Source organism: Pagrus major, chromosome 1 (assembly GCF_040436345.1).
Source record: "Pagrus major chromosome 1, Pma_NU_1.0".
Classification (NCBI taxonomy): Eukaryota; Metazoa; Chordata; class Actinopteri; order Spariformes; family Sparidae; genus Pagrus; species Pagrus major.
Genome location: NC_133215.1, coordinates 38,627,288 through 38,650,676, shown reverse-complemented (window position 1 = coordinate 38,650,676; position 23,389 = coordinate 38,627,288). Strand labels below are relative to the sequence as shown.

The 23,389-nt window shown below is 41.8% G+C and overlaps 1 protein-coding gene across 1 annotated transcript in view; it reads right to left on the bottom strand.

Moving 5' to 3' along the window:
* Positions 1 to 20,029, bottom strand: part of megf10 (multiple EGF-like-domains 10) — a 188,099-nt gene extending 168,070 nt beyond the window's left edge. Inside the window, exons 1-2 of the mRNA XM_073477850.1 lie at positions 19,898 to 20,029; positions 2,932 to 3,033 (exon numbers count right to left, since the gene is read on the bottom strand). Coding sequence (XP_073333951.1) covers positions 2,932 to 3,033; positions 19,898 to 20,016 — 221 coding nt within the window. The 5' untranslated portion in view covers positions 20,017 to 20,029. The remainder of the gene's footprint in view (positions 1 to 2,931; positions 3,034 to 19,897) is intronic.
* Positions 20,030 to 23,389: the final 3,360 nt, after the last annotated feature.

Below are 23,389 nucleotides of genomic sequence, written 5' to 3'. Positions count from 1 at the left end.
TAGCCTTTTCTTCTTCCTCCGATTGGAGTGATTTTTTTTTTGTTATAAGTTTTCATAGCCGAGTGAACCAGAGTAGTTTAGTTCTTAATTCTTTTCTTTGCCTCCTCAGGAGTGATTTTCTGTTTCCTTATCCTTTTTCTTTGAGGTTGTTTTGCCTCATTTTGTTGTTGTGCTGTTTCTTGTTTTCTCAGCCTGCAGATTAGATATTGTGATTTATAGCCTATTTGTTTGTCACCTTGCTCAAGAGTTCAAGTAAAGAAAACAAATTTCACAATAAAAGCCTGCTCTAATTGTCCTAATTCTGCTCCTGAGTCCTCCTTCCAAGCCTAGGCCTGACAATTAGGAACTAACCATCTATCATGCGTTCTCTCTGAGAGTTGATACAGAGCTAATTCTAAAATGATGTTGTCTTCATTGATCTTAGTTGCTTGTTGTTATTATTATTATTATTATTATTATTATTATTATTATTATTATTATTATTAATAATAATAATAATAATAATAATAATAATAATAATAATATTTTGTTTTGGTTTTTGACTCATTTTTATAGAACATTCAGTCAGTCATCAGTTCATTCTGTCAGTTATCACTATGACCATTACCATTCATTCATGCCTCATAGTTCATCCATTCTAGTTGTATCTATGTACATATATAAATATGTTAAGTGGTCCTTATTCATCATCCCTGTCCCTAATTAGTTCAGTAAATATCTTGAATTAAATCGTTATTTCTGTGTTTTCCTTTATGACAGAGATGAAATCAATGTAATCACAATTCACTACTTTCAGGCCTGTCCTTCATTTCACTGCATTTTTCATTCATTAATTGTGTTCCATGTTCTGGTGTGATTGCTGTGATATACAGTTTTGGTGTCTACTGTAGTGTAAAATGTCCTCAAATTACACTGGCATTATTTTGTGAAAAGAATTTTCAATTTATGTAAGAAAGGTATAACGTGTGAATGGAGTTAATTTTTTTCCCTTTATTATGCAATCAAACACAATAGATTTGAGAGTAAAACTTTCCACCCTGCAATCAAATAAACAGATCTGAGAGCAAAACTATTGACAATTCAATAAAAAAATGTATTATTGCGAGTAAAATAAATGTGATTAAAAATGTATCAATGCAAATCAAAAGTGTGCCAGTGTCGATCGGAGTGACAGCTTGGCAGCACCCGTCTTTGAAGTCCATGGAGAAGACAGCGGGAGCGAAGCATTGATGTATAGACACATAATCAATGCGCAGGTATGTTTACACATAACTTCCATCTAAGTAATAGCAAGAATGTTATGTTTGAACTAATGCATGTAGATTGCTTTTGTTTAACGATTTATGATCGTACATATTATAGATCATTATAATACATATTATTTTGTCAGCCTGTAGCTGACAAAATAGTCAGCTACAGTCACTAGTCATTCGCTCCTCATAGGTACGTTAATGTTACATGCCCAGGCTGCCTATTATCCTGCATGTGCATGTAACGTTTCCACACTGCAATCAAAAAACAGATTTGAGAGCAAAACTATCGACACTTCGATTAAAAAATGTATTATTGCAAGTAAAATAAATTTGTGATTAAAAATGTATAAATGCAAACCAAAAGTTTTGTTTGCAAATCCAAAAGTTTTATTTGCAAATCCAAGCAGTGGGAAAGAGTGATGTTAACAAGCAACACAGAGAGAGCGTAAATATGTGTCAATGTGATATAAAAACTTGGATCATGAAGCCTTTTACCCAACAATTTTGTGGTTTATCAGTAAAGTATATGAATATGCTGCAGACTGTCAACAGTGACAAACCAACAAACATTAGCCACTAGTAAACAGAACATTAGTTCTGTACCAAATCTTATCTTGTCTTATAAAGCTGCAATTAGAACAGTGCTGAATGAGAAGGCGCAAAGCAAATATGACGTTTATGTTGTTTCTGTCATGTATTAATGTGAGGGAAGCTACAGTCTAATCATCGCTCCACATAGATCTGATGTTTTCGTCTGCCGCTATTATTAAAATTGAAAACAGGTGGATGGTAATCCAGACAGCTCAGCTAGCATGACACCTAATGTTAAAATGAGAAAGTGACTTAAGTTAACGAGCTGGCTACAGGCTGATAAAATAATATAGCAACTAATGTTAGATCGTTGAGCGCCTGTCCTGATAACTAGTGGCTAATGTTACATGTACATGCAGGCTAATAGGCAGCCTGTGCACGTAATGTTAACCTATGAGGAGCGAGTGACTAGCTAATTGAACTAACATTAACCTAGCAACTACAGGCTGACAAATTAATATGTATTATAATGATCTATAATATGTACGACCATAGATCATTAAACAGAAGCAGTCTACATGCATTAGTTCAAACATAACATTCTTATTATTACTAAGACGGAAGTTATGTGTAAACATACCTGGGCATTGATTATGTGTCTATGCAACCATGCTCTGCTCCCGTTGTCTTCTCCATGGACCTCAAAGGTGGGTGCTGCCAAGCTGTCACTCCGATCGACACTGGTTAATAGAGATGTGTCTTACATCTTTCAGCGTAGGTCCCGCCAACCAGATGCAGCTCAACAGTGAGCAAACTTTTGAATTTGTCAAACTGCTGTTTTTTACATCGACAATTATAAGTCTGCTTTTATGTGTGTCTGTTCTGATTGTGTAGTCATGTAGTTGCTAGTGCAGATTGCCTACCATGCTGTAATAACATATGTTTTAAAAAAATAAAAGAAGACAGGATAATCACTGTGATGGATTGCCTAACTTTCCACTCTGGGAGGTAGTAAAAACACTTGGTATGGTTTGGAAAATGGTTGTGAAGTATGGATGCAAAAACAGTGTTGCGGTCCTTGTAATAAACCACCTCTTCCCACATTCACATTCTCATCTGTACCAGACCTCAGAAATGTAGTCCTCACCTGTGTCTGGTGCACTTGAACCAGTTGAGGATGTCGGTGCATCTGGTGTAATAAATCTGATCAAAAGGATGGGCATACGACTCTTGGACGGTAACTGAGTAACTGTAAACACAGGAGAAAAGAGAGAGGAGAGATCAGACACAAGGAGCAGAATCCTTCTGTGTGTGTGTGTGTGTGTGTGTGTGTGTGTGTGTGTGTGTGTGTGTGTGTGTGTGTGTGTGTGTGTGTGTGTGTGTTTGCAAGGATTCCATGCATCTTACTGCCACTAGTTATCCAACAGAACTACCCCATGGTCTGGTTAGCTGACACAAACCTCTGCTCGACCTCCACTAACCACTGACTGTTTAAATCAGGGAATTATAAAGCTGAATCAGGGAAGCATTAGCATAAGCTGCGTGAGTGTGTGTTTGTGTGTCTAGGTATAGTCATCCACCTGCTCCAGTCTGCTCTGTGTACCACTATCAACTCTGCGTGACCCTGCATTTACAGTGCATCCAGAAAGTATTCACAGCGCTTCACTTTTTCCACATTTTGTTATGTTACAGCCTTATTCCAAAATAGATTAAATTCATTTTTTTCCACAAAATTCTACACATAATACCCCATGATGACAACGTGAAAGAAGTTTGTTTGAAATTGTCACAACTTTATTAAAAATAAAGAATGAAAATATACCATGTACATAGGTATTCACAGCCTTTGCCATGACACTCAAAATTGAGCTCAAGTGCATCCAGTTTCCACTGATCATCCTTGAGATGTTTCTACAACTTGATTGGAGTCCACTTGTGGTAAATTCAGTTGATTGGACATGATTTAGAGAGGCACACACCTGTCTATATAGGGTCCCACAGTTTACAGTTCATGTCAGAGGACAAACCAAGCCATCAAGTCCATGGAATTGTCTGTAGACCTCCGAGACAGGATTGTATCGAGGCACAGATCTGGGGAAGGGTACAGAAAAATTTCTGCAGCATTGAAGGTCCCAATGAGCACAGTGGCCTCCATCATCTGTAAATGGAAGAAGTTTGGAACACCAGGACTCTTCCTAGAGCTGGCCACCCGGCCAAACTGAGTAATCGGGGGAGAAGGGCCTTAGTAAGAGAGGTGACCAAGAACCCAGTGGTCACTCTGACAGAGAGCACATGACAGCCCGTCTGGAGTTTGCCAAAAGGCACCTGAAGGACTCTCAGACCAGGAGAAACAAAATTCTCTGGTCTGATGAAACAAAGCTTGAACTTTTTGGCCTGAATGCCAAGCGTCATGTCTGGAGGAAACCAGGCACCACTCATCACCTGGCCAATACCATCCCTACAGGGAAGCATGGTGGTGGCAGCATCATGCTGTGGTGATGTTTTTCAGCGGCAGGAACTGGGAGACTAGTCAGGATCGAGGGAAAGATGAATGCAGCAATGTACAGTGACATCCTTGATGAAAACCTGCTCCAGAGCGCTCTGTACCTCAGACTGGGGCAAAGGTTCATCTTCCAACAGGACAACAACCCAAAGCACACAGCCAAGATAACAAAGAAGTGGCTACAGGACAACTCTGTGAATGTCCTTGAGTGGCCCAGCCAGAGCCCAGACTTGAACCTGATTGAACATCTCTGGAGAGATCTGAAAATGGCTGTGCACCGATGCTCCCCATCCAACCTGATGGAGCTTGATAGGTTCTGCAGAGAAGAATGGGAGAAACTGCCCAAAGATAGGTGTGCCAAGCTTGTAGCATCATACTCAAAAAGACTTGAGGCTGTAATTGGTGCCAAAGGTGCTTCAACAAAGTATTGAGCAAAGGCTGTGAATACTTATGTACATGGTATATTTTCGTTCTTTATGTTTAATAAAGTTGCGAAAATTTCAAACAAACTTCTTTCACGTTGTCATTATGGGGTATTGTATGTAGAATTTTGTGGGAAAAAATGAATTTAATCCATTTTGGAATAAGGCTGTAACATAACAAAATGTGGAAAAAGTGAAGCGCTGTGAATACTTTCCGGATGCACTGTATGTGTTCTCAGTTAGAGAGTATTGTATAAAGACTAGAATGATTGCGTCTCACAGGCAAGACTGTGCAGGGACAGTGAAAAAGCAGACTTATGACTGCCTCGTGAGCTCATCTTACCACAGGCTCTTAGCATGCATTTTTCATTATATTTATTTCATTACTGCATTACTTACAGCTCCAGTTAATGACAATTGCCTGTAGTAAATATTAGAGTTTAATGAGTCTGGCCAAAACTCTGCAAAGTATTCAGTTTTTTTTGTATATTTTTAGTATAGCATAAGTATAAGATAAATTACTTAAAAGACAAATCAGTCACCATATCATGTACCATTGAGATATTAACATTATCCACAAGATTGTCTCTTGATGGACTTTAGTTTCATCTGTAGCTTCCTGTAAGCTTCACCAGTTTAAATATCAGCAAATCATTTAAATAATCCATTTGGTTTTTGGTTTCTTGTTGGACCTTCATTTTTCTCAGGAACATTTTACTATCTGCACTGACTTCTGTCTACTATATGTTGGGACCCACAGATGTAGTTGTTCATTGTGGATTTCAAAATGGACTCTGAACTGAACTCAGTTTCAATTCAGCTTTGAGCTACTATTGGTCAGGGTGACAGACTATGAAGGTAGATTTGTGTCTTTATTATTCAATCAAAAAAAAGGTTGCTTCAATCAAAAAATATATTTTCAATCAAAAAAACCCATTTCAATCAAAGAAAAAAAGTGTTTGAATGCAAAAATATATTTGAGACTCAAAAAAATGCATTTGAACACTATTTTTTTTTTGCTTGAAAATGTTTTTTTTGATAGAAGTGAAGGTTTTTTTGTTTGAAGCAACTTTTTTGATTGAAGTATTGTTGTTTTGTGTTTGGGCCATATTATGGGTAGGACATTTGTGTCTTTATAATTCAATCAAAAAAGAAGTTGCTTCAAACAAACAAAAAATATTTTCAATAAAAAAATCACTTCAATCAAAAAATAAACCTTTTCAATCATAGAAAAAATGTTTTTGAATGCAAAAAAATATTTGAGACTCAAACACTTTTTTTTGGATTGAAAATGTTTTCTTTGATTGAAGTAATCTTTTTTGTGTTTGGACCATGTTATGGGTAGGACATTTGTGTCTTAATTATTCAATCCCAAAAAAGTTGCTTCAATCAAAAAAAAAATATTTTCAATCTAAGAAAAAATATTTTCAATCAAAGAAAAAACTGTTTAAATGCAAAAAAAAAAAAATCATTTGAAGTGTTTGTTTTTTTAATTGAACTTTCTCTTTTTTTGAATGAAGTGAAAAAAGTTTTGAAGTCGTTTTTTTTAAAAATCATTTTGACACAAACGTACCGCAGTGGGCGGGTGCTTCCCCATTGGTCAGACATGTTTGAGTGACAAGTGTCTACACCAACGACGTCTTTCTGACAAGCAAGTCATGGTCGCCAGCAGCCAGGAAGCAGTGGTGGAGTTGTTGTATATATGTCTATGGCATGAATCTATAATAGATCCATGGTCTATGGTGGTTAGTAGATAAAACCATAGACATAGATACAGAGACGCCTCATTGAGCGGGTTGTTCCGCTGCTGCGATACGTCGACGTCGCCGACATATTGGAGGAGGCAGCTCTGCCCCGTGAACTAATACAAGTGAATGGAGTGAACTTTAGAAAGCTCCTTCTACAAAGTGCTATAAGTTAATGTCTCTCATTTACACATTCACACACGTACGAATATATTCAGGAAACAGACAGGAACCAGAAACAACGTCTGTAACGTCCTCGGATGATTATAAACGTTAACTACTCCTCATATGTTCAGTAAACAGGTGGGCACCAAACCACCGGATGTATTTTTATAATGTTTTTATGTGTTTACAGCTGCCAACGTATGTAACGCTGCTACATTACTACACTACATATTACATAAGATTACTTCAATCAAAGAAAACATTTTCAATCAAAAAAAAAGTGTTCAAGTGCAATTTTTTGAGTCTCAAATATTTTTTTGCATTCAAAAACATTTTTTCTATGATTGAAAAGGTTTATTTTTTGATTGAAGTGATTTTTTTATTGAAAATATTTTTTGTTTGTTTGAAGCAACTTCTTTTTTGATTGAATTATAAAGACACAAATGTCCTACCCATAATATGGCCCAAACACAAAACAACAATACTTCAATCAAAAAAGTTGCTTCAAACAAAAAAACCTTCACTTCTATCAAAAAAAACATTTTCAAGCAAAAAAAAATAGTGTTCAAATGCATTTTTTTGAGTCTCAAATATATTTTTGCATTCAAACACTTTTTTTCTTTGATTGAAACAGGTTTTTTTGATTGAAAATATATTTTTTGATTGAAGCAACCTTTTTTTTGATTGAATAATAAAGACACAAATCTACCTTCATAACAGACCCCCCCTGACCAGATAGTCAAAACTCCAGCTCCTTCCTTTGTTCTCGCTCTTCTCCACCTCGTTCCCTACGGGGCTGCCTGCCCTCAGGTTCTCCTCTCCTGGATTCCTCTGGGCCAAACAGCTGCTAAGAGTTGCCAGCTGCATTTCCAGCAGGCCCAATGAACTACTCCTCACAGCAGCGAAAGGTCCTGCTAGTATTCCAGCTTAGTTAGCACCAGCAGCTGCGATGCAAAGCTTACCAGCTAACAGCAAAATCCAAGGAACACAAAGCAAGTTAGCACCAAGCTGCTATCCCTGCAAAGGAAAGGAGTGACCAGTTTTCTCCACCTGCTGCCTTTCTTTAGATCTTACACAGCAAGAACAGCATTGTTCAACATTGGAATTAAAACCTTCGCAGCCTCATCAGCCAAGGAACCACCAGCACATTTTCTTTAAAGACTAGTTACGTTGAACTGGGCCTAGATAGCACACAGCATAGCATAGCACAGCTAAGCACAGGACTTTTAACTCTGGTTGCACGTGTTCAATCAATGTGTTTGTTCACTGTTTGGGTGTTATTGTGATCTCAGGTCAGGTTATTAGTAGTTTGCTTTGCTACATGGCTAATTTTGACATTAGTTGAATTATACTTCACACAGACTCAGGGTCTTTGCATGCAACAGACCATCTTCTCTAACTTGGCATCACGTCACACGCACACCTTCAGCCTGGAGCATATCACACCCACATGTGATATCAGTGTGCACATGATGCGAGAACCACCATTGTTTCTTTGTTCTCTCCTATCAAAGAAACAAGTGGTGATCCACCATCTTGGACCTGAGTCTAACCCTCTGATCAGCCATCGTGTAGTCCCTTTTGATCAGCCATTTTGTTTGTAGTCTTCCTTTGTCCATGCCATGCAGCGTGGTACTTTGAACCCTAGCCACCCTATTTACTTTTGTTCTTTCAGACACACTCATTCATTATTATTGATAGCCAAATTTAACCCCAAACTCCCTATTAATGTTGCATGACATTACACTACATATACAATTCTGCTAATTTCAGTAGGCTTTATTGGCATTACATTTTACAGTCACAGTCAAAAGTTTACAGTTTCCAATGATTTCTACAGCTCTCATTTTTTTTGTAATGGAATGAGATAAACAAATACTACTTTGTCGTAAAAAACATTCATAACAAATCTGAATTTATTATGGGTCTTCTGAAAATCTGCTGGGTTAAAAATATACATGCAGTAACTTGAACAATCCATTTTGGTGATTATAGAAAGTTGTGTGATTATGACTGATAACAGCTGGTGACATTTCTGGGCCCATTTTAGCACCTGCCCCTGATGCACTGGCATCAAGCTTGAATTGCTGAGAGAAGTTCGGGGCTGCCAGAACAGAGGCACTACAGAGCAGGGACTTAGCCGCTTCGAAAGCGTTTTGACACTCCTCATTCCACACAAAAGGGGCAGCAGGGCTGCACAATTTGGTAAGTGGGGCCACCACAACAGAGAAATTACAACAGAAACACCAATAATATCCGGTCATGCCAAGAAACCGCTTGAGTTCACGTCTGGTGGATGGGACAGGATATGACACCACCACCTGGACCTTTGCATCCAGCGGACGGACCTGACCATGGCCCACTTGCTTCCCCAGGTGACGGTGGCCTTAGCAAACTCACACTTCGCAAGGTTCAACGTCAGTGATGCCATAGCCAATCGCCGGAATACCTCAGATAAGGTGGACACATGCTCCTCCCATGAAGAATATACCACCACATCATCCAAATAAACATTATAGGCTGGCACATCTCCCAACACCAGGTGCATCAAGCGCTGGAAGATTGCAGGGGCATTCCTCAAACCAAAAGCCATTACTTTATACTGCAGAAAATGGTCTGGCGTGACAAACGTGGATATAGTAGACGCTCTGGCTGTTAAAGGGACCTGCCAATATCCTTTCAGAAGATCTAAGTTTGTAATGATGGTGGCGGAACCAATGCTATCAATACAATCCTCCATACGCGGCAAAGGAAATGAATCAGGCACTTTGACAGAATTAACCTTTCGAAAATCAGTGCAGAAGCGTGGTGTTCCATCTGCTTTAAGAGCAAGTAAACAAGGGGAGCTCCAAGGGCTGCTGCTAGGCTTGGCTAAACCATTTACCAACAGATAACAGACTGGGAGACAAAATCCAACACATTAATTTTTCAAACTCCAACATAAATTTTTCGGTTAGCACCTTTAACGGACCACGCACATTGTGCCCGAACACCAACTCAGCCGGGCTCAAACCAAGCGATTCCTGCTTCGCATCCATAGCCGCAAACAGAACAAACGGGATGCCCTCATTCCAGCTCTTACCAGTTTCATGGCAGTATTTGCACAGCATTGATTTTAAAGTCTGGTGCCACCTTTCAAGTGCACCTTGTGACTCAGGGTGGTAGGCACTAGACACGGCATGTGAGATGCCCAATGATCGCAAGGTCTGCTTAAACAGAGTGGAAAGGAAATTAGTCCCTTGGTCCATCTGTACTACTTTCGGCAAACCAAAAGTGGTGAAAAACTTAGTCAAAGCTCGGGTGATAGCTGAGGCCATGATTCTCCTTAGAGGAATGGCCTCAGGAAAACGAGTGGCAAATTCATTACCTGACTTAGTACGGGGCAACGGACCCACACAACCCACCATCATGTGTTCGAATGGCTCACCAAAAGCTGGAATAGGGTGCAGAGGGGCTGGAGGCACAACCTGATTTGGTTTTCCCACAATCTGACAGGTGCGGCAAGTTTTACAGTAACACGCTACGTCCGCCTTCATACCCGGCCAAAAGAAATGTTTGAGGATGCGATTATATGTTTTGGTGACCTCCAAATGACCAGACCACAAGTGTTCATGCGGCAACTCCATTACATGATGTCTACACTCCAGAGGAACGGCAATTTGGTACACTGAGCTCCAGTCCTCATCACAAACATCTGGCTGTGAAACCCACTTACGCATCAAGACACCCTTGTCAACGAAAAATTATTGCCTCCCCCCACAGCCAGCGTTGTTCTCAGCTGCAGCAAAACATTTCGCTAGGGATGGATCAGCAACAAACACAGGAGTCGTTTGTTGCTAATGTGCTCACTCGAGCGCAGTCTGCTAAGCAGGCTCAGGATGTTGACCTGTGTGATTCTTTGTTTGCTTCTGTTCTGGCTGAGGATAGGTTGCCCTCTGTTGGTGAGGTGGTGGATTGCACGCCCAAGGAGCCAAAAACCAAACTACCTGCACCTGCAGACCCATTGCCGCTTACGTGTAAAGCGCTGATCAGTGCCCAGAAAGGTGCTCCATCCCTAGCGAAATGTGGAAATCCAGGAGGATGACATTTAGCCAGGTCGTCAGGCTCAGAGATGGGATTCACAACAACTTCTGGCACAGGAAAAACTTTACCCCCAGCCACGTCATTCCCCATGATGAGATCAACACCGTCTATTGGAAAACAAGCACGCGCTGCCACTGGGAAAAAAACGGTTATCAACTTGCACTGAATATGAACAACGTGGAGGGGTTCTGGTACAAACCCCATTTCAATTCCTCTCACCACCGCACTTACATCACAGGCCGACTCTGCACCCAAACGGCAGCACATCTGAGAGGATGAGGGACTGTCAGAAAGCTGTGTCTCGCAGCACGGTGACAGGACACTGGTCCTTGGCTCTTCCTGTGAGGGAAACATAACCTTGAAAAATGAACAGCTTGAAACATTCATCAGGCCCACCTGAAGCATTGGGCAGCTCCTGCTGCTTACGCCTCAGAGACTGACAGTCAGCCACTATATGAACAGGCTTATGGCAAAAGAAACACAGCTTCTCTAGATTACCCGCCAACTGCGGCACAGAAGTCAAAGTAACTGGCACATCAGTTGGGGTTTTTAGAGTGGCATCAGGAATAGATGGTTCATGTTTAACAAACACTGATTTATGCGTGAGGGCAAACTCATCAGCCAAATACGCGGCCTGCTGCAGAGTGGCCACCTTTTGCTCATTTAAAGAAATGACAATATGGTCTGGCAAACAGTTCTTGAACTCTTCTAGCAACATTAGCTCACGCACAGATGTTAGATCGTCAGCCCTACATGCAACACCAGCGGTCAAACAGAAGCACTTCCTCCCTCGCGAAGTCAGCGTGTGTTTGGCTGGAGGTTTTTCTGAGGTTGCGACACCGCTGACTGCCCTCCACCGACAGAGAAGAACAGGCCTCCTGAGCCTTGCCGGTTAGCTTACACTGTAGTAAAATTGCCCATACATCCCTCGGCCAGTGTAAAGCAACTGCGAGCTGCTCAAACACACCAAAGTAGGACTCAACCTCGCTCTCACAAAACGGGGGAACTAAGGATATATTCCTACTTACATCAAAGGTGTTATCAGACGAGCGGACACTGCCAGGAGAGCTGACCGTTTCCTTCCACAGCTCCAGTTGGCGCATCTTAATAGAAGTCTCTGCCTCCAACCTTTTGAGCTCCAACTCCCTCCGGAACTGAAACTCCCGTTCTTCCCTCCTCTCCTGCTGGTCTAACTGCAGACGAGCTATCCAGAGCTTTAACCGAGCATCCACCTTTGAACCGGGAGACGACTTGACCGAGAGTGGTTCAAACCGAGGCAACGTAAACTGCTTCATCTCCGGCCCAATTCCCCTCACATCAGGAGTAGGGTCAACCGGCCTTGACTGTGCCGCCTCCACCACCTGAGGAGCGGAGCGGCCAGCAGCCGGGAGCTCTGGCGACCCGGGGCGGTCCTCGCAGGCGGCCACCAAGCCAGGAGAATCCGACCCAGGTACCACCAACACTCCTTGGTCAACTAAGCCGGTAAGGACAGCTGCTTTGAGCTCTCGCTTCACCCATGCAGTTGAAACAGGTACTCCATAATTAGCAGCAATGTCAAACAAATCGCGCGTTCTACACAGTTCGAGCTGATCCACACTAGGATTAGCCACGTGCTCATTAAACACAAAAGTCGCCATACTCGGCCAAACAGTAGATAAAGAAAAATCACACACCTAGCCGACAGCTAGTTTAGAGCTGCACACTACTCGGGCCAAAGAAATTACAGCTGATCGCTAAAACAAAATTCAATCACCTCATCTAATAGCAGCGAATGCAGTAACACTGACGTCCAACGCCACACACACAATTATTATCCGCCCAGCCGGGCGAGAACCAACTCCTCAAATTCTACCTAGTATAACTTTACCTGTTTATCTTCTGGAGCGTGTTGGGCTCGAGGCGACTTGAAAGGCTACCACCAGTGGCTGAGGCCCTGAAACGCCTGCCTCCGACGGGGAAGGTTATCCCCGCCCAGGATTACCCCGAAAATAAAAAAGGCAAAAAAACAAAAGAGTGCTTGGTGGAAAGGCTGATTAACAACCAAGCTGGACACTCACCTATTCTTACCTGAGGAGCAGTTACTCGCACAGCAGCAACGGCACAACAATGGCAAACCGGACGACCAGTACTCACCACCACAGCCGCTACTGTGGATGGAAAAACTTTCATTAAGTTTCTCTGGCTCCTTAACGATCCCGGACGAGCCCCCAAATATGTTACGTCCCTGTATGGCTAGGGGATGAAGGGAGTAACATAGTTAAATAATAAACCGGGTGTAAAGGAGGGGAAAGTAACAATGGGTAACAGTAACCCAAAAACTGCTTTTAAGTTTAAATGCCACCAGCTCAACTACTACCACGATAGAGAAGGAGACGCTTGCCATGCTCCTTGCTCTTCAGCATTTTGAGGTGTATGTGGGCTCCAGTCCCTCCACTGTGTTGGTGTACACTGACCAGACCCCCTTGTGTTCCTGGGGCAGATGCGCAACCACAATCAGCGCCTGGTGCGCTGGGCTCTGTTGGTGCAGGGTTATAACATCTGTGTGTGTCACAAAAAAGGGGCTGACAACATAGTGGCAGATGCACTGTCTCGTGGGTGAGGTAATGGTTTTGTTTCGTGTTGCCGATCAGCATTATGGTGCTGGGTCTGGGTAAAGTGAGTGTTGTGTGTTACTAGGTGAGTATGACCTGTGGCAGAGGTCTACACTGTGTGTGTGTGTGTGTGTGTGTGTGTGTGTGTGTGTGTGTGTGTGTGTGTGTGTGTGTGTGTGTGTGTGTGTGTGTGAATAACCTGTGGTGAAGGCATACATTGTTTTGTAGGGCTTGTTTGACACACCTACTAGACTCAGTCACAAACACTACAATTGGAAAGTCTAAAGAGCTCAGCATTGATCTGAACCAGCCTGTTATTAATTTGAACAAGTCAGGAATGTCACTTGGAGCCATTTCAAAGCAGTTACAGGTTCCAAGATCAACTGTCAAACAATTGTTTGTAAGTATAAAGTGATTGGCGCAGTTGTGTCACTGCCACGATCAGGTTAAAAATGTAAACTATCGGCTGCTGCTGAGAGAAAATTGGTCAGGATGGTCAAGAGTCAACCATATACCACCAAAAAGCAAGTCTGCAACAATTTGGAAGCTGCTGGCAGACAGGTGACAGTGTCCACAGTCATGCGTGTTTTGCACCATCGTGTGCTGAAAGGCTGCCATGCAAGAAAGAAGTCCTTGCACCTTAAAGTTCTACAGAGGTTTGCTGCTGATCACATGCCACAATGACCAGCAATATGTTTGGAGGCGAGAAGGTGAGGCCATTCACACCTAGAACACCATACCTACTGTCAAGCATGGTGGTGGTAGTATTGTGCTGTGGGGCTGTTTTGCTGTCAGTGGATCTGGTGCTCTTAAGAAAGTAAATGCAGTAATGAAGAAGGAGCATTATCTCCAAATTCTTAAGGAAAACCTAAAATCATCACTCAGAAGATTTGGTCTTGGGTGCAGTTGGATGTCCAACAGGACAATGATTCCAAACACACATCATAAGTGGTAAAGAAATGGCTAAATCAGGCCAGAAGTGAGGTTTTGGAATTGCCTTCCCAAAGTCCTGACTTGAACCCAATTGAGAACATGTGGACTGTGTTGAAAAAACAAGTCCGTGCCAGGAAGCCAACAAATTTAGTTCAACTTCACAGATTCTGTCAGGAGGAGTGGTAAAACATTCAGCCTGCCAGCAGCTTGTGGATAGCTATCAAAAGCACCCCCTTTGAGGTAAAAATGGCCAAGGGACATTTAACAATATTAGAATTACTGTATGTATATTTTTGAGCCAGTAGATTTGGTCATATTTTCTGAAGACCAATAATAAATTCAGATTTGAAGCAAACTTCATGAATATTTTTTGTGACAAAGTAGTATGTACTCATTCAGAACTGTAGAAATCATTGGAAGTGAAGACTATCATGACATACATTTTCTTTACAAGTGTATGTAAACTTTTGACTACGACTGTATGTGTTGCCGAAGCACAACCGAATTATGAAAAATAATGAAGGAAATTAACAACAATAATAAAAACGAACTGCTACAATAACTTTCATCATCCATTCATATATACCTGACATAACAACAACAAATGTTGAAATGACCAGCAATGCCAATGCGGGTCAATTCTGCTCTTCTCTGATCATGTAGCATAGACTTTATAACGTAAATTTGAAATTATAATTATATAAAAAAAATTGAATTTATAACGTATAGCCTTTTATGTGTTCCTGAATAGGCTGGGCTTTGTTTATTCTGCAACAATGAAGTAAAAAGGACCATAGACTTTTGTGATGGTCTGCAGGTAGGGGTTTTTCTTCTGCCAGCAGCATGTGTGTGTGTCTGCTCATTCTGAGGACTAGGGGCCGGATCTACTAAGATCCCAAATTGCTTGTACTAATCTGCGTGCGCAATCTGGAAATTTGCGTGTGGGGTTGAGCCGCGGTTTGCGGGCGATTTACTAAGAGTGATTGCGTAAATGACAACAGGTGCAAACGTGTTGGAGACACGCCTATTTAAATGAGGGTTTAGCGTGTTTTATGGTTTTCAGCATGGCAAGTTTGAGAGAGCGAAAGCGCAAAGTGAAATTCGACCCTTTGGAATTAGTGTTATTAAGTGTTGGTAGAGGAAGCGAATAAACATTTCAATGAGCTGCAGCAAAGGAATCTGACGGTCGCGCAAAGGAACGCCGTGTGGGAGAAAATCGGTGAAAAAGGTAATGCTGTTGGAAAAAACAGGCGAACAGTGGATGAAGTGAAAAGGAGATACCAAGACATCAGAAGAAGAACAAAAGAAAAAATGGCGTATAATAAAAGGTCTGCAAATAAAACAGGCGGGGGCACCGTGGATGAGATGACTCTGACCAGCGTTGAGGAGCAAGTGCAATCCGCTCTGAGTTCCTCCAACAGCTCCAAAATGGCAAGGCTGGATAGGCGATATGTTCTAATGATAGTTTCCTCATTCATCCCAAAAATGTTCACACGAGGGTGAAAAATGTGTTCTTGGCATCTCCTTCCATTGTTTCGGCATCTCCTTCTTGCAACAATAACCGGTGTCTGTGCCCTCCGCCCATGCCCTAGTCCGTCGCTGCCGCCGCATCTGGGCCGCAGCACGCCAGATGCTGCTACGACAAGGGGACCGGGTTAAAAAGGCAGCGGACCGAAGGAGGAGACCGGCTCCTGTCTACCAGCCCGGCCAGCGAGTGTGGCTTGCAGCCAAGGAACTGCCTCTTCAGGTAGAATCGCGGAAACTGGCTCCGCGCTTCGTCGGTCCGTTCCCCATCACCAGGATTATCAACCCTGCAGCTGTGCGTCTCCGTCTGCCCCGGTCCCTCAGAGTACATCCCACCTTTCATGTGAGTAAGATCAAACCAGCCAAAGACAGTGCCATGATACCAGCAACCAAGCCACCTCCGTCACCCCGAATGGTCGAAGGGGGGCCAGTTTATACAGTTAAGAAGCTGTTAGCAGTGCGCAATCGGGGCCGGGGCAGGCAGTTCCTCGTGGACTGGGAGGGGTACGGACCTGAAGAGCGTCAGTGGGTCCCGGCCCGGCACATCATGGATCCTGGACTCATCGAGGACTTTTTTAAAGAGCACCCAGATATTCCAGGGCCGTCTGGTATTCGGCCTTAGGGAGGGGGTAATGTCACACCGGTATGTCAAGTTAAGTTTTTGTCCTGTCTCCATGTTTGTTTTGTGACTTCCTGTTTTATTTTGGAAATTAACTCTCCTCTCGTTTCAGGTCACTTGCCCTTCCTCATGTGTCACCAGTCTGATTGTCTTCCCTGATTCCTGATCGTGTCCACCTGTTCCCCATTACCTCATGTGTTCATATAGTCGGCGTCTCCCTTTGTCCTGTGCCAGTGTGTCATGTCGTGTGTTGTGAAGCGTCACTCTCGTCATAGAAATACCATAGTCTCAGTCACAGTTTTTGCCTCGCTAAGAGAGTTTTTTGTTGACCGTTTGTCATTTAACTTTTCATAGCCTCAGTTAGTTTTGACTTCTTCCCTTTTGTAGTTTTTCCCTCCTCGGAGGCGTTTTTTGTTCTCTTCGTTTTCATTGTTATCTCTCCCTAGAAGATAGGATTTTCAGTTACTAATTTTCCTAGCCAACCCTCCTTTGCGAGGCGCTTTCTGTTTTTGGGCCTTCAAAATAAAGTATCTTTGCCAGCTCTGCATCCGAGTCCAAACTCTGAGTCATTCTTGTCACTCTGTGTCAACAGGCGGAAGCGCGCAGTGATACGAAGGGAGGGGAAATAGTGCCAGGTGATCGTGAGGTCTGACTTTTTTGTCTTTAACGATTTTGTGATGCAAATGTTTTACTCTTTTGAACGGATATTGTTTTTTGAAGCAAAACGCTTTATCTTCGTGACTCCGCAAACTAGCCGTAACTACTTTCTTCAGCAACGACAGCGGGACAGACCTCGGCTCACAGGACGCAGGGGGGGAAAAGTCACTGCTGATGCACGACACTGATGGTGAGGAAATGGCAGGGAGGCTTCCGGCCCAGAGAGAAAAACAACAATATAATCAGACTTTAATATCATCTGTGGAGAATGAGAAAGGGATCTTAGTGTAAGACACTAAGGGCCGGATCTACTAAAATCCCAAATTGCTTGTACTAATCTGCGTGCGCAATCTGGAAATTTGCATGTGGGGTTGAACCGCAGTTTGCGGGCGATTTACTAAGAGTGATTGCGTAAATGACAACAGGCGCAAACGTGTTGGAGACAGGCCTATTTAAATGAGGGTTTAGCGTGTTTCATGGTTTTCAGCATGGCGAGTTTGAGAGAGCGAAAGCGCAAAGTGAAATTCGACCCTTTGGAATTAGAAGTGTTGGTAGAGGAAGCGAATAAACATTTCAATGAGCTGCAGCAAAGGAATCTGACGGTCACGCAAAGGAACGCCGTGTGGCAGAAAATCGGTGAAAAAGTTAATGCTGTTGGAAAAAACAGGCGAACAGTGGATGAAGTGAAAAGGAGATACCAAGACATCAGAAGAAGAACAAAAGAAAAATTGGCGTATAATAAAAGGTCTGCAAATAAAACAGGCGGGGGCACCGTGGATGAGATGACTCTGACCAGCGTTGAGGAGCAAGTGCAATCCGCTCTGAGTTCCTCCAACAGCTCCAAAATGGCAAGGCTGGATAGGCGATATGCGATAGTTCCTGATCCTCATTCATCCCAAAAATGTTCACACGAGGGTGAAAAATGTGTTCTCGGCGTCTCCTTCCATTGTTTCGGCGTCTCCTTCTTGCAACAATAACCGCAGTCATGTGTGCGCAATTACGCATACAAACCGTTTGCACCTCCCTTTGAGACATGTTAAATATAGAAGCAGTTTCTATGAGCAAAATTGCTTTCAGGTTTGATAAATCACTGTGCGTGTGCTAAATTAATATATTTACATTTTCTCCACCCAGAACATGCACAATTGCGTGTAAACGCCCCATATTGCATATTCATTGCTGCAAACGTACTAACAGGATGCAGACGCGCTATTTTGCACCTTTGACAGAAGCAACCCTTTTTGCGCACTGTTAGTAAATCAGTTTGTACAATTTTTTGCGTGTGCAAGGAGTTTGCACACGTTTTAATACATGCAAACCTTTAGTAGATCCGGCCCTAGATACGTAAAACACAATCACAAACATAAGTGACGCTATTTCTAATAGATTATCAGTGTGTTTTCACAAAGAAAAAAAACAGATGCCAAAAATTGCTGCAGATTGCAAGCCAGGCGCAGAGCCAAAGCCAAATTAAAATGAAAAGGTGTTAGTACTCTGTACTGGTCAGTACTGAGGCTGGTTAAATTTAAGTTCCAAAGATTTTTGAAATTTATACCTCGACTAATCTACAGCTTACTGCAGTAAATCATTACCTCTGCCAAGGAAGTTATGTTGTCTGTCTGTGTCTGTTTGCTTGTTGGATGGTTGGTTGGTTGGTTGGTTGGTTTGTCTGCAGAATTACCCAAAAATTACTGACCAGATTTCCATGAAACTTGGATGGCAGATGGGTCTTGGCCCAGAAACCAGGATCTAGGAATTTCTTCTCACTTACCCTTAACATTGAGAGACTGGGCATTTTACAACATTCTCTCAGGCAATAATGCATGGTTCTTGATGAAAAATTCTGCAGTTTTTAGGTGGCTGGTTTCTATTAGTGAGTACAAAAGGGAACTGTTGGGCCTTGGCAGATGTTTGTCCTCTACTAATTGCAATTCTAGTTCTTAAATATATTCTTGTTTGAGGAATTTTTCAAGATTCTGTTTTTTTTCCCACTTACCTAGTAACTTAGAAGAAAAGGTCTGATTTAACAAACATTTTAATGACTCAATTTGTAAAGCTTATTTTACAGGATTGTGAATTTTATAATTTCCTTATTATTTATAACAATAGGGTTAGAATAGGGTTGGAAATAACTATGTAATTCTGTAAGATAGTAATCAATTAGCACAATTTTAATGATTGTTTCAGATTTACTCCAATCAGCCACAATATTAAGACCACTGATAGGTAATGTGAATAACATTCATCCACTGGTTACAATTCATTGTTCTTCTGGTAATCTCCTGGCATTCATGTGGATGCCACTTGATGATATCCCCTCAGGGCAACAGCACTCCCAGATGGCAGTGCTGCCCCCAGCAAGAGAATGCACATCGTCACACCAAAAAAAATGCTCAGATATGGCCTGAGGAGCGTGACAAGAGCTCAATGTGTTGACCTAGCCTCCAAATTCCCCAGATCCCAATCCGATAGAGTGTCCTGAAAGCCCTTATTTGTCAGGCAACATCATATCTTAATGAGCTCATTGTACCCTATTACTCACCAGAACACTGCGTTTCCAGAATGCAAGATTACTTGTGGTTCCGAGAGTCTCCATTAAAGGTGACCGCATCACTTCCAAAATATTGATACTACCAATAATGCGTTATCCTGTTGAAGTTGAATCTGACGTCAATTGGATCAATACAAAGGGATTAGTTTCAGTCTCATTCTTCTACGTTGTACCCACATATTTGTATTTTATCAACATATTTGTATTTCCCTGTTTGTTCTCTTTCTCTATCTGTGCGTGTCCGTTTGGGTGTGGCCCTTCATATTTCTCCTGAATCAAAGAAATGCACTTAAAGAAATGGTTGCATCATTGTGACTGACCTCTCCCAGTGGCTGCAGACATTGGGATCCTCCAGGTTGAGGGAAGAAGTGGTGCACGGCAGGAAACAAAAGGCCACAGCCAGTAGGACTGTTGTGTGGCAGCGCAGTGACATTGCCATGTCAGTCAGATCAGCACCTTCAGGCAGAGAAGGATGAGAAGAGGACACAAATTAACTCTATATAAATAGACATTTATCCTATTTAATAGAAATAAATAGGACAAATTAAATTTAAATATACAGACAAAAACGTATTGAAAATATCAAACACACAGAAGCAGGGGAGGGCATTCTTAAAGATTGGGGTAAATTTGAAAAATTATCTGGATGTGCAGACAAATTGCTTTAATAAAATGGTTACAGCATATATTGTATATGGCAAGCTGATAAAATATCACACATCAGCCAAAATGTTCTGAGACGACATTTAGCAGAATGGTTGCCAAGCAACACGCAAACATGGTGGATGACATGCATAAAGATTGGGGTGATTATTAACATTTATTTGGAAATCTCTGTTAATTGTGCAGTTGTTGAAGTAGTGTTCAGTTATGTTAGCACTCTTCTTTGCTGATACAGGAGTTGTGAAATTTGAACAATTGAGTTTTACTTAAACGCTGCCAGAAGCAAGGATAATGCTCCAGCATCTCTTTCTCGTTGAAGTTTGGGCACCAGTATGATTACTGGGACGATTTACATTTGTGCCCCTTCACGACATGATTACTCTTGCCTCTAGGCCAATGTCATAGAGTTTATACACGGTAATGCTTCGGCAAGCAGTGGTTGGTATAGATTGTCCTTGTGACAGCTGCTTTTCAAATCCATGGTATCCATGGCAACACTTAGCCAAGAAAGTTCACCCCCATGGCCTCACTAGTATACCTAATGGTCGGAGAAAAAAATATAGTCACTATGATGTTGCTGTTATATTATAACCACATACAGTAAATACCTATTGTAACAACCTTCACTTTCTGGATAAAGCTATTCTGGACCCTGTTTCGTGCTGACACAACACAAGACTCCGGTAAGACAAGGGGAGCAGACTCTGTGTTTACATCAGTGATGCTTTGTCCTCAACCACAGTCAAAGTGGATGGACGGTGTTTACCAGATGTTGAGGTTTAAATGCACTATATAAGTCTTTCTCAGAGAGTGGGTCGCAACCCAAACATGGGCTGCAGAAAATGTTATCTGGGTTGCCAAATACATTTTTTAAGATTTATATCAGTAGTCAACTGAAAGAGCTCCTGATACATCTACTACACTTGACGGTTTCAGCTCCACTGCAGACAGCCACAAGAGGGGCCGCTGTACTCTTGCTTATGTGTGCTTCTGGAAATGGATGCTTGGCTAATAAAAAAGAAAAATCCAGAGAGAGACCAGTCTACAGCTAACCAAACAACTGTCTGAGAAGAAAGCAAGCATGAGGATACATGTGAACCAACCACAGGCTAATAGAAATTAAAAGCCCAATTAAGGAACAGACTGAAGTTAATGTTAGGAAGGTGAAGCCATCTGTGCTACAGGTCACATTTAACCCGCTGCAGTCGGCACTGATGGAAAGGTTGAGGGATCGGGTGAGGAAGAAAGGAGGGGCAAGGCTATACCAAGACTATTTTTTTTAGTATGGTTTGTTCCAATCCAAATCAGGAAGCACGGCACACTTAGCCAGTTGGCAAATGAACCATAAGATTTCTTTTAAAGGAAGGCACAGGAGATTAAAACATCGGCTGATGTTCTATGTAGAAATGTGATATTTAATGACTAAGCCCAGCTATCCTCCTATATGGTTTGATAGCATTTATCCCCACACTATAGCAGAAAAATGTATCCTGCCTGTCGCAATAGACATGGTTAGTACATAGTTATACAGTGCATCTTTGTGGGTTACATAAGGTACATGTGTGAAAATGAAATTGTAGAGGATTTTTTATGTTGCTTGACTAATCTTACTGGTACAACAGTTGAACAAATATTTTATGTCCTGAATAACTACGTGGTTACAAGTGCAGGCTGGACAGGGGCAATTGTAAAGGCAATAACAATATGACGGGCAGAGTTGTAAAAAGGATCAAGGTGGCAGCTGGGAATGACATCATGTGGAATCATTGTTTAATTTATCGACAGGCATTTGCATGCAAATGGAATATGGAATATGCCCTCAACTTGACAAAGTACTGAAATTAGTTATCTGCATTTTGAATTTACTGAAGGCAGCACACTCAACAATTAGCTTTTTGATCAGATGTGCATGGGCATGGGGGCAGAACAAATGAACTTATTGTTTCATACAGAAGTGTGCTGGCTTGCAAAAAGGCATAGTTCTTACCCAAGTTTATGAACTGAGAAGTGACTTTAATGCTTTCCTCCTTGAGAATAAGTCCCCCCTTGTCCATCTGTTCACTGATGACTGGCTTCTCACACTGTCGTATCAGGCAGATCTTTTAATCTTTAGATGAACTAAATTTGAAATTGCAAGACAGCACAATGTTGTTTTCAGAAACTGGAAACATATTCTTGCTTTCCAAAAGTCCCTGGAGCTGTGGCTTGCACGACTCAGATAGTCAGACCAAAGTCACTACATTTTTCCACATGTGTTACAGCACATAGAGGAAATGCTGTCGCTGACACAGATGTGAAATACCTGACTGGACTTACTCAGGTGCACCTGGTTGAACTTACTATTTTTGACTGAGAGATATGAATATTTTGAGTGCCAAAAGGAGGATTCAAAACCCCTTTGACTTTGAAAGCCCAGAGTCATTGCTGGAGTTGGGGCTAACTCCTGCTGAAGAAATTGAGCTATAAAAGCTGAGTTGCAAAAAGAAGACATAAAAGCATAAGTAAGTAAGGCAAGCATTTTGCTACTCATCCCTTGTACAACCACATACAAGTGCAAAGTGGGATTTTCTGTTTTTACAAAAATGAAAACAAAACAGAAACAGAAACAGACTGAACGCTGCAACAGATATGTGCAATGCGCTCTCCTCTTGTACACCTGACTGGAATGCAATAGTGAAAGGCAAGCAGGCATATTTATCACATTAGTAAGGTGTTAGTAAATAATGAGATCTGACATGTAATAGGCCTGACATGGTTAACAAATTGATTGTTAATGTAGCACACTTGAATCATCCACAGTGTGCTTGGAGTTGTATGTTGTTTATTTTCTGTAAACATAAACGTGACGCAGCATTGTAACTCATGCGCTCTTCTCTGAGCTTCATCTGAACAACACAATGTATGTATTGACCTGCTAACTTATTCAAACTTCATCGAGACACATTCTTCACTACATTCACACAGAAGTGTGGCACAAACCATCAAATAATATGAAAATGAAAGTATTGTGGCTACTGGCTACATTGTTTACAGGTTTATAGTACAAACACACAAAACAACACACGTACGACTGCGTAGTCTTCTTAGCATGTTAGCGGTTAGCTTAGCTGCCAGTGCGATATTACTAACAACTATGACTAAACATCAAC